Raw genomic sequence first — 12,428 nt, forward strand, 5'->3', positions numbered from 1 at the left:
GTTGTTTTTCTCCAGAAAAATAAAAAAGACTGAAATTTCTGATTCCTACTGTATAAGAAATATAGGAAGTATTTAGTGGGGGTCTCATTGTATTGTTAGCTTGCTTGGCTCTTTGCATTTGGCCAATGGTTGACGTTTATTAAACTCATGACCAGTGGTAGATAAAAATATTGGAAATACATTTTATATAGATTTAAGCCAATGTTCATGTGTAATGTATGGAAACTGAAAGTTGTGAGGGGAACATTTCTCAGGGAATGAGAACAGAGTATAGGTGCTCTCTGATTTTTCTGGAAGAGCTACATTCCATTGTCCTCACCTCATTAAACATACTGCTTGGAAGAAGATGCTTGTTTTACCTGTTTTGTTAGTAACCGAGTATCTCTTTTGCTCACATTTAAAGTTGTGCTTTGAGATAGTAATGCTTCTGATTGCGAGTGTACTAATACAGTTATTTAGGCAAAGCTGGTGAATTAATTTTCCAACCAAATATTTGGAGCAAAAGCAGTCAATTAGATAAGATAAAGCAAACTTATACAAAACTGACCTGACTTCCACATTTGTTTTCATAATTTTCTTTTGCAGGATAACAAAGCCATTGACCTTTGCCGATTGTGTTGGGGATGAACTTCCTTTAGGATGGGAAACTGTATATGATAAACAAATTGGAGTTTATTACATGGACCACATAAATAGTAAGTAGTGTGCAAAATCTGTGGCATTATATCAAAGATGCCAAAAACTTTTTGTAGAGTGAAACAATCGTTACCTTCCAATGCAGCATTAAATTGGGTTTTATAAATGTAATCCGAAGTTTCCATTAGCTCAGTTCTTCACAAAGTGAAGCAGTTCTGTAGCTGTACTTTGCTTGTGTCTTGCTGGGGACTGCATATAATATGTTTAATGGAGGTTTTTAATAACTATTACAAGGACTAAATTTCCCAGCCAGTCTGGAAATAGAAATACCTCTCATAATGAAAAAATTATTTATTGCAGAGTGGAGCTGACAGGTTATTGGAATAAGTGCCCAACTGATTACCTTCACTTCATTTCATCTTATACATTTAACTTTAGCTTTCATACACCAGACCTTTGTGACCTCTCTCTCTCTCTCTCTGAAGGGAGGAAATGGTATAGAGACCATAGCAAAAACAGTGGGTCTTTGTGGAACTATCTAGAGCAGTGGTTCTCATCCTGGGTGATTTTATCCCTCAGGGACACTTGGCACTGTCTGGAGGCATTTTCTTTTTTTTTCTTTCTCTCTTTTTTTTTTTTTGAAACGGAGTCTCGCTCTGTCGCCTGGGCTGCAGTGCAGTGGCCGGATCTCAGCTCACTGCAAGCTCTGCCTCCCGGGTTTACGCCATTCTCCTGCCTCAGCCTCCCAAGTAGCTGGGACTACAGGCGCCCGCCACCTCGCCCTGCTAGTTTTTTTGTATTTTTTAGTAGAGACGGGGTTTCACTGTGTTAGCCAGGATGGTCTCAATCTCCTGACCTCGTGATCCACCTGTCTGGGCCTCCCAAAGTGCTGGGATTACAGGCTTGAGCCACCGCGCCCGGCCGATTGCAGCTCTTATCCAGAGACTGGGCAGTGGTGATTGGAGACAGGGGATATCTACCATTATGACCCCGCTGCCCTCCCAGGCAAGTCCAGGTGGCAGGAGAACTTCTAGGTGGACCCACTGGTTTCTGGACAGGGCAAGTACCTGGCAGAAGAGAAGCTGAGAGGCCCCAGTGGCTCTCTGCCAGTCTGGCACTTCACGACTGTGTATGTTTGGGTAAATGTGGCCGTTTGAGCTAGGCTTCCCAGCTGATATCTAAGGGGCAGCTCGTAACATGTAAGAGCTGCTCACTTCACAGGGCCACCTTGCTGTGGACCTGGGCAGATGCCTGTGGCTTTGTTAATAGGCTTTATCCTTCCCAGGGCTTGGTGGTACGGATGCCTCACGCCCACTGAATCTTATCTCTGAGACAAGAGCAGGACTCTGATTTTGCATTTGTTTTGGTTTGTAAATCTTCTCCTGTGAGCTTTTACGGCTTGGAGAGGCTTTCTAGGAGGGGCACTGGGATGGTGTGAGAAGGGGTGAGCAACGGATATTGACAGGAGAGCAGACAGGGAGGGGATTTCCAAAGGAGAACTTACCTGGAAACATTCTAGCAAGCACACCTTCATTTGTGAGTGTGAGTGTATGTGTGTGTGTGTGTGTGTGTGTGTGTGTGTGTGTGTGTGTGTGTGTGTGTGGCAAAACAGACATCATGTAAAATTTACCATTTTAACCATTTTGAGGTGTAATTCACAGAACGTAAAATGAACCATTTTTAAAATGAATAGTTTGGTAGCATTTGGTGCATTTACAGTCTTGCGCAGCCATCACCTCTATCTTGTTCCGGAACATTTTCCTCACCCCAAAGGGAAATCTCATCTCTGTTAAGCAGTCATTCCCCATTCCCCTAGCCCCTGGTGACCCCTAGTCTGCTTTCTGTCTCTGCGGAGTCTCTTGTTCTGGGTATTTCATAGACATGGAATCAGATGCTATGTAGCCTTTTGTGCCTGGCATCTTTCACTTGGCTGTTTTTTGAGGTTCTTCCATGTCATAGTGAGCATCAGAACTTTATTCCTTTTTGTGGAATTGTATTCCTTTGTATATGGTGTACACAGACCATTCTGTTGTATGCACTCAGTGAAAGGTCCTGAGAGTATAAAGGTGACTGAGGCTGTGCCCCTGCCATCTAGAGGCTGTAGTTTAGGTGGGAAACAGAAAAGATATAAAAACACTCAGGTGCCCAGTGTTAAGGGGGAAGAAGGGCAGCCCACGTAAGCAGGGGAGAGACATGTGTGCCTAGAGGATCAGAGAAGGCTTCAGAGAAAAGGTGCCTTTGCAGCGTGCCTGGGAAGACGGCAGGCCTTCCTGTGACAGAAGAGGTCTGAGTCAGCATGGCAAAGGCACGGGGGAGCCAGCCAAGCATATTTGGGTACTTCGCAGAAGTTCAGTCTGCGTAGAGAATGCTTTGGGGGAAAAGGATGGAAAATGAGATGAAGTTGACGAGTGAGTTTTGGAATTCGTATATTAGGCTAAGGAGATTGGACTTTGTGCTTTCTTTCTTTTCTTTTTTTTTTGAGACAGAGTCTTGCTCTGTCGCCCAGGCTGGAGTGCAGTGGTCGGATCTCAGCTCACTGCAAGCTCCGCCTCCCGGATTTACGCCATTCTCCTGCCTCAGCCTCCGGAGTAGCTGGGACTACAGGCGCCTGCCACCTCGCCCAGCTAGTTTTTTTTTTTTTTGTATTTTTTAGTAGAGACGGAGTTTCACCGTGTTAGCCAGGATTGTCTCGATCTCCTGACCTCGTGATCCGCCTGTCTCGGCCTCCCAAAGTGCTAGGATTACAGGCTTGAGCCACCGCGCCCAGCCGACTTTGTGCTTTCAAAGAGATTTCTGTGTGAAAGCATTGCATCCCAGTTAGAGGGGTCACTTTGGAGAGTGCTCTGAGGATGGGTTTTGGTGGGATGAGACCAGAAGGTCCCGAGATTCTGACTGAAGTAAGGAGAGACAGAGACAAGGGCGTGTCACCAATGATTATCATATCCAGGGGCAGGGACCTCCAGTTCTTCATAACCCACCGAATGTTTCAGGAGGAAGAGGAGTGGGATTCTTTGAGGATGAGTCCCAGGTTGTACCCCCAGGCTGGCTCCGCAGTTAGATCCAGATGATGCGGCTCCCCGCAAGGTGAAGACAGGAGAAGAAGGCATGTGCTGTGTGGTGTTTGGTTTGGTTTTGCTCTTGATGGGGAAAGGTGGTGTGGAGAATGAGGGCTGCTTTGGATGAATGACTAGGAATGACTTTGGGTCCATCCATGTGGAGGTGCATCCAGGAGGCAGGTGGGAATGAAAGGTTGGAGCTGGGGAGAGAGGCTGGAGCTGGAGTTAGGTACAGGCCCTTGAAGAGCTGGACAGGGAGGAAGCAGGAGTGAACATGAGGGAAGCTGTGGTGGGATGAGACAAGGAAGTCAGCAAGGAATGGGAGAAGACTACACAGTCTGGTCTGGGAAATGAAAGAAGGGGGCCAGTCAGGCCCGGGACACAGAAGAGTTTCCATCATCTCACGCAGAAGGAGTCAATGAGGAGAAGGTCATAAATAGCAATTAGTGTCACAGTTCTGAGCTCACGTGGGTTCATCTCCTCCCATGCTTATTTAAAGTGTGGTCTTTGTTGGTGAAAACGTCGTCTTGTATTGTCTTCCCTCCTCCAATGGACTGTTTCATATCTGTAGAGTTTCCTTCTCATCTGGACTGTGGATATAAAAATAGAAAGTGTTCCACACTGTAGAAAGGTTCGTGATATAAAATCTTCCATAATATGCATCCTGGTAATGAATTAATTTTCACATTGACGAGCGACATCACTGCAGGACTGTTGGTCAACCTAAGGATTCTACTTTTAAGTCACTTACGTTTTTACCTTTTAAATTTCAGAACTTACCCAGATTGAGGATCCAAGAGAACAGTGGAGGCGAGAGCAAGAGCGCATGTTGAAGGAATATTTAATTGTAGCCCAGGAGGCTCTCAATGCCAAGAAGGAAATCTACCAGATTAAGCAGCAGCGGTTTGAGCTGGCCCAGGAGGAATACCAGCAGCTGCACAAAATGTGTGAGGATGACAGCCGCTCACATGCCAGCTGTGAGTTGACTTATCTCCTGTTAAAAGCCATTGTGACTTTAAAAGCCATCTCTCTGCTAGGTTACCTGCAAACACTGAACCTTCCTTGGGCAAGATAGCTTCGTGAAGGTTCTAATCACATAGTGTTAGGTCATCAGTATTCGGCACTGAAATCAGATGGGCACCCGGTAGCCACTCCTGTAGCAAGGGTTTATCAAATGCTTACTTTGTGCCCAGTCACTGGGTTATGGTTGGTGGTGACTAAGAAAGGAAAGGTCTCTGCCCTTGAGCTCACATTCAGGTGGGGAAGGTAAAAAATAAACAAGAAAACAAAATTTCGGGTAGGAATGTATACCAGCCTCCTGTCTCTTGCATGTCAGTTTTGAAGAGGGCTTCCCTCAGAGATCTCTGCAGTTAACACTGCTTGTCTGGGATGATCTCTTGGGAAATCCACACAGTGGTTTCATTCATTCTGAGTGGGAAGACTCAGGAGACCTCAGCCATGTCAAGCTCCCTGTCTCTTTGTAGAGTCCTCTGTTGGGCTCTAGGCTTTAGTAGGCAGTACAGGGAAGGAGGAGGAACACCATAGGACCCAGAGAATCGGGGCACTCTCCTTCTGGCCCTCAGGTAAGATAACCATGTGCTGCTTGCTGTTCTCTAAAGGGACCTCTCTAGTTTTGAAGGCTGCCAGAGTGGGGGGTCCATTTCATTAGTACTCAGCAAGTGCTCAGTTTTGAAGAAACCAGGTCCACTCTCAGAACCCAAAGCATTTTGCTGTGGACACAGTCACCACATGAACCAGTTCCTTCCCCAGCAGACTGTCACCCTCAACAGACCCCAACAGATGTGCATGACTGTGACTGGCCTGGGCCCTCGTAAGCTTGGAAAGAATGGATGAAAGTTCGTACCACTGGGTTGAATTTTATAAAAACCTGTCTGATACTTGGGGCCTTTCCTGTGATATTAGTGCCATGTTGCCATGGCAGATGTTAAAGACACAGCCATAGCTTTACTTGTATTGCAAGTCAGAATGGAGGTAAGGCCAAGGGGCCACACGTTTAGTGCTCTGTTTTATTGCAGCAACTGTTGACGGGGCAGAAGCCTTAGAAGCTGTAGCTGGGTAGGGGTACACCCTCTACAATAGGAATTGAAGATATTTCTGTTACTGTGTATCTTGAGGGGAACAGGGAACTCAGTTTTACTGATGTATTACTTCCAAGCCATCTCATCTCCATCTCTGCAGATATTGGCACATACCTGGTTGGTTTTTTTTTTGGCTTTGTTTTGTTTTTAACTTTCCATCAGAATGTGATAGGTTAGCTATGTGTGGAGTTTTAGAGGCTGGTTTCTTATCTTCACAGTTATCTTTTCTTGGAATGTCTTTCTCTGATTTTGGTATGAGGGTAATACTGGCCTCATAGAATGAATTGGGGAATGTTCCTTCCTCTTCTGTTTGCTGAAAGAGTTTGTGTAGGCTTAGTATTAGTTGTTTTCTTAAGTATTTCATAGAATTCACCAAAAGAGCCACCCGGACCTGGAGTTCTTTGTGGAATGTTTTTAACTACAAATCCAATACTTTTAATAGAGAGGTATCCGGATTTTTTGTTTCTTCTTGAATCAGTTTTGGCATTTGTGTGTTTCAGAGAATTGTCTATTTCATCTCATTTAAAAGTCAGCAAACTTTCCTATAAAGGGTCAGATAGTAAATATTTTAAACTTTGTGGACTATGTGATCTCAGTGGCAACTATTCTACCCTGTGGTTATATTGCAAAAGCATTCAGAGACAACATGTAGACAGATGTGCCTGGCCGTGTTCCAGCAGAAGTATCAAAACAGGTAGCAACCTAGATTTGGCCCACAGGGAGTTTGCTGCGCAGTGATCTAAGCTGTCAAGTCTATGAAGTTGTTTGTAGAATTCCCTTATTAGCCTTTCAATGTCTGTAGGCTTTGAAGTGATGTCCTCTCTTTAATTGCTGATATTAATAATTCATGTCTCTTAATCAATATGGCTAAACTTTTATTGATTTTTATCTATCTTTACAATACACTGGTGTTTGCCCTGTTCTCCCATTTCTTGTCTGTTTCTATCTTACTGGTTTTTCTTTATTATTTCTTTCCTTCTACTTAATTTGGCTTTAATTTGTTCTTCCTTTTCTAGCTTCCTAAAGTGGAAATTTAGATCACTGATTTTAGATCTTTCTTACTTCCACACATAGCCATTAAAGGTAAGGATTCTCCTCTAAGTACTACTTTAACTGCATCTCATAAATTTTGATATGCTGTATTTTCTTTCAGTTCAAAATAATTTCTCCTTTTTTTTTTTTTTTGGTGGTTTTTGACCCATGGGTTGTTTAGAAGTAAGTCAGTAGGACTTTTTAAAGATGTCATGTTGTTGTTTATTTCTAACTTAGTTCCATTGTGGTCAGAGACTAACATTTCAGTCTTTTGAAATCTATTAAGATGACTTTTATGGCCTAGAATACTGTTCGTTTGTTTTTTTTTAGATGGAGTCTTGCTCTGTCACCCAGACTGGAGTGCAGTGGCACGATCTTGGCTCACTGACTCACTGCAACCTCCACCTCCCGGGTTCAAGCGATTCTCCTGCCTAAGCCTCCTGAGTAGTTGGGACTACAGGTGTCCACCACCACGCCCAGATAATTTTTGCATTTTTAGTAGACACAGAATTTTGCCATGTTGGCCAGGCTGGTGTGGAACTCCTGACCTCAGGTGATCCACCTGCCTCAGCCTCCCAAAGTGCTGGGATTACAGGTGTGAGCCACCGTGCCCGGCCAGTCTTTTTGATGATGCAGAAGCCTATGGGCTTGGTGCCTTGATGTCTCCTTAGCTGAAGCAATGGCCTATAACTGGTTCTGAGATCATATAGTTAGCAACTCTAAACATTTCAGAAAGTTACTTGGTAGAAGTTAGGTTGAATGGTATAAAATTGCCGTTTTTGTATCTAAAAAAGGGCTGAATGTTGGCTATTCTTATAATCCAACCTAATAGTGTGTTTCTTTCCAGCAGTCTTTGGGTACCTTATCTTTTACATGCTTGCATTTGGTTTGGTCTCCAAAGAGGCTCTCAAATCACTCTTTCAAAGAATGGAATGGAAGAAGTACATAGCAGAAAAACTTGGCAGGATGTTTCTTGCCAGTGATTGAAAAGAAAAATTGAGGCCAGGTACAGTGGCTTACGCCTGTAATCCCAACACTTTGGGAGGCTGAGGCAGGACGATCACTTGAGACCGGGAATTCAAAACCAGCCTGGGCAACTTAGCAGGACCCTGTCTCTATTTAAAAAGAAAGAAAGAAAAATTGAGTCTAGAGAAAGTGTGTATTGTGTACTGACTACTAACAGTGCAGCCAGAATGTCAGCTGCAGTGACTGTGGGGACGCTGAACTAGATGCCCTCAATGATGCAGACATTAGAACATCCCGTCTGATTCCACACCCACTCTGAGGGGCAGTGAGCGAGGAATCCCAATGTAGTGCCAAGCTGTAGGTTTCAAGTATTCAGTACTTCAGCATCCTGAGGAGCTGAGGATCCTACAGGATCAGTTTTTGTATTTCCATGGGCTTTTCACTTCTTTGATGTTTGGGCAAATAGGGAATTCTACTCAATTACGTTTCTTTTTGTGCCCTATGGGGTTTTATTAATGCCCGTTAAAAAGATACACTCAAGAGGCTCTTTTTGAAGTGGTATCTGTTCCTTCAGTAGAGGAAGCTGATGACTCTGTTGTTGACTTGAGGTTCTAAGGTGCTCACCAGATTCCATTTCCTGACCTGCTGGATGTCTCCGTGTGGATATGATCTCTTCCTCTATGTGTGTAGGTTGCCTTCGAGGCCAAAAGTGGGCCTGCCTGTTTTTGTGAAAGAGCTGGAGATGCCAGTGGGTCTTCCTGGGGCCTATCAGCTCATCAGGGAAAAAACCAACTCTGAACGGAATCTAGGAGTTGATCCAAGTGTTTTATCAACTTGCTGCTGTCCCTAGGGCTTCCACCAAGCTCTCTCAATCTGCCATTTAACCTGAACTACAAGGTACAGCAAGGAAAACCCTGCTAGAATGGACTCAGATGAATTCTTTCTGGCTACAGGATAGAGTCCAATGCAGTGATCCTGTTGGCTTGACCATGATCTAACAGATGGCTTCTACAGCCATGCCAGAGGGCCTGGGCCCATGTTGGGAGCTGCTGGTGGCAGTTTCCATAGCACAAGTTGGCTGTGTAGCCACACGGGTCTCACTGCCCATATCTCCCTCAGTGCTAGTCATCTAAAGCAGGAGGCGTTTCCTTTTTCTGATACTGTGAACAGAATAACATCTGGACTTAATTCCCAGTTCTTCCTTCATGGGTAATGACTTGAAGTGAAAGGAACCAATATCCAATGAGCTGGTGTTTTCTATGCATTGTTATGATCACAGTGTTGTCAAGCACGTGCTGTTTTTTCTTTATTGTTCACATGAGAAACTGAGTATCAGGTAGGCTAAATTATTTCTTCAGGATTACATACCCAGTAGATGGTAGAAGTTGGATTTAAGCCCAGATCTGTTTGTGTTGGTGGCCTTCAGTGCTCTGTACAGTTTCCTAGACATGGAAGAGGCCACTCAGAACAGCTGATGGTGTTTGTGGAACCCCTCCCCCATCCAACTTTCAGGTTATCTGAAAATAAAGACTAGTTATAAATTGACAAGTCATCTGGAAATTTTGCAGCAATAAAGGGGGCAAGTGGAAGACAGAGCACTTTCTAGATCTTGACTTTTCCATGGCCCATGGAAGATCACTAAACTGTTCATTTATTTTTCGACAGCTGTTAGCACCTGCTGTTGATATATACTAAATGGCGGGAACATGTTTTTCCTGTTGTTTGTTTGTTTGTTTTGTTTTTTGAGATGGAGTCTCGCTCTGTCGCCAGGTTGGAGTGCAGTGGCGCGATCTTGGCTCATTGCAGCCTCTGCCTCCCGGGTTCAAGTGATTCTCCTGCCTCAGCCTCCTGAGCAGCTGGGACTACAGGCACACGCCACCACAGCCAGCTAATTTTTGTATTTTTAGTAGAGACAGTGTTTCACCATGTTGGCCAGGATGATCTCTATCTCTTGACCTCGTGATCTGCCTGCCTCGGCCTCCCAAGGTGCTGGGATTACAGGTGTGAGCCACCGTGCCCAGCCGGGAACACGTTTTATTCCTAATGGTTGCTTGTTGGTAAAGATGAGGCAATAATGTGTGAACAGAGGAATTAACTGGAACAGCCGTTTCTAATGTGGGAGCAGAAGGTAGAAAGAAGTGCATCTCACCTATACCCTTCACACATTTCCCTCGAGCTATGGAAACCACCAGAAGAAAACTTCGTTCATTGGAGAGGAACGATTTTGTGGCAATATTGGGCTCTCTGGTATCTAAGAACATCCATGCCTTGACCTGAAAGCAAATTCAGATACTTGGCTGAATACTTTGCACACTTGTCTCCATGAGAGTAGGAACCCAACCCTGCTTGATTTCAATGAGCTTCTGAGCTAGCTGCCTGGTAGTGCCCAGGCCTCATTTATGCTTCGTAGAACACTGGGGTGAAACTGCTCAACAATGGGCTCATTCTCTCTGAGACACACCTGCTACTTTTTCTACAGCTCCATTTTGTAGAGTTTTCTTCTACTTTCTTTATTGCAACATGTTCTTCTATTTGCCTACCTTTTAACACTGAATACGTTCATTATCTCAGACACATTTTTTCCTGGAGTTATTCCTTTATTCTTCCTGAGAAACTCTAGCCCCAGGTACATTCAGATGAACTATATATGACCATTTGTAGGATCTTTTGGAAGAAATTCTTGCATGGGGTACGATGATAGTCTAAACCTCAGGTCTGCAAACTATATCAGGCCTGTGGGCTGGATCCTATCCACTGTGGGTGTTTGTAAATAAAGTTTTATTGGAACACAGCCATGTCCATTTACTAACCTATTGTCTATAGCAGCTACAATGGCAGAAGAGTATTTGAGACAGATTGTATGGCCCACAAAGCCAAAAATATTACTGTCTGGCCCATTAGAGAAAAAGTTTGCCAATCCCTGGTCTATACCCATAGTTCTCAGACCTGGCTGCAAGCTAGAATCTTTAAAAACTTGCTGCTTGGACCTCACCCCAAGAGATTTTTTTGGTAGAACTGGCCTTGGGTGGGACCAGGCTTTTTTTTTTTTTTTTTTTTTGAGAAGGAGTCTCGCTCTGTCACCCAGGCTGGAGTGCAGTGGCCAGATCTCAGCTCACTGCAAGCTCCGCCTCCCGGGTTTACGCCATTCTCCTGCCTCAGCCTCCCGAGTAGCTGGGACTACAGGCGCCCGCCACCTCGCCCGGCTAGTTTTTTGTATTTTTTTAGTAGAGACGGGGTTTCACCGTGTTAGCCAGGATGGTCTCGATCTCCTGACCTCGTGATCGGCCCGCCTCGGCCTCCCAAAGTGCTGGGATTACAGGCTTGAGCCACCGCGCCCAGCCTTTTTTTTTTTTTTTTTTTTTTTTTAAAGCTTTTCAGGTGATCCCCAGGGTTGAAATCCACTGGGCTAGATGGAGTGTGAATGGCCCCTGTAGCAGCAGGAATATGACTTTGTTTACTATCCTGGTTCCTAGGAGTTACTCAAAGTCTACATTGAAAGAGGCAGCGTTATCTCTGGTGAGAAAGGGCTGATCCACCCTGAGTTCTTGGATTAGGTGGTGGTGAAGCTTGACCTTATCAGCCATCAGTCCTGCCAACATTCCTTCTGAAGTTCCAAGCCTGTCTCACAATGACTGTCTTCCATTGGTGCTCTGTTTTTTTTTTTTTTTTTTTTTTTTGAAGATAGGATCTTGCTCTGTTGCTCAGGTTGGAGTGTGGTGGTGTGATCTTGGCTCACTGCAGCCTCAACCTCCCGGGCTCAGGCGATTCTCCTACCTCAGCCTCTTGAGTAGCTGAAACTCCAGACGTGTGCCACCATACCTAGCTAATTTTGGTACTTTTTGTAGAGATGGAGTTTTGCCGTGTTGCCCAGGCTGGTCTCAGACTACTGGACTCAAGAGGTCTGCCTGCCTCCACCTCCCAAAGTGCTGGGATTACACATGTGAGCCACCGCACCAGGCCTTATTGGTGCTCTCGCTGTTGAAAGATTTCTCATTTGCTGTCTTGGTTAGGAACAGGACTACAGGCAATCCATTCCAATTCAAAACTTTTTGTTTTCCTTCACACAAACATGTTGGAGCAGGCAGGAGAATAAAGGATCATGGAGCATTTTTCCCATATATTAGTTGGTAAGCCAGATTTTGAAGGTTGCAGCAAAGCATATGTTTCCTGAGAAATAATCCCCTCGTCTGTCCTGGAGGGAGAATTCTTGGTTAGGATTTGGTGGCATCTTGGGTTACTTCTGTAGATCACCGCCAGGTGGCCTTACTTGATTGTTTTTGGTCTTTTACTTATATTGCCTTAAAGAAACCCATCCTGCCCACTTTGTTGGCCTTGCATATTTCTCCGTGTGCCTCTCTGGTAGATAGTACCTGTCAACCTGGAACCTGTCAGGGCTTGTCGGCCTTTTGCCCAGAGTCATTCTTGGCTCCCTTGAGCAACTCCTGACAGTGCTGATCCGTGGAGGCCTACACCTGGTCCTAAGGAGCAACCTGCCCCAGAGGATGTCTTTGAAGAAGGACTGCTGGTCTTTTAAAGCATGGCTTTCCTCTGGGGTGACCTTAGGTTTCCATAGCTCAGAGGAGGCCTGTACATAAGAGAGACAAAGACAGACAGACACATGGGCACACACATTTCCCCT

At 44.9% G+C, this 12,428-nt stretch overlaps 1 protein-coding gene across 1 annotated transcript in view; it reads left to right on the forward strand.

Moving 5' to 3' along the window:
* WWC3 (WWC family member 3) overlaps window positions 1–12,428 on the forward strand; it is a 129,037-nt gene that overhangs the window by 46,665 nt on the left and 69,944 nt on the right. The window contains exons 2-3 of the mRNA XM_030933956.1: window positions 586–695; window positions 4,466–4,669. Coding sequence (XP_030789816.1) covers window positions 586–695; window positions 4,466–4,669 — 314 coding nt within the window. The remainder of the gene's footprint in view (window positions 1–585; window positions 696–4,465; window positions 4,670–12,428) is intronic.

The sequence above is a fragment of the Rhinopithecus roxellana genome, chromosome 7, assembly GCF_007565055.1.
Source record: "Rhinopithecus roxellana isolate Shanxi Qingling chromosome 7, ASM756505v1, whole genome shotgun sequence".
Classification (NCBI taxonomy): Eukaryota; Metazoa; Chordata; class Mammalia; order Primates; family Cercopithecidae; genus Rhinopithecus; species Rhinopithecus roxellana.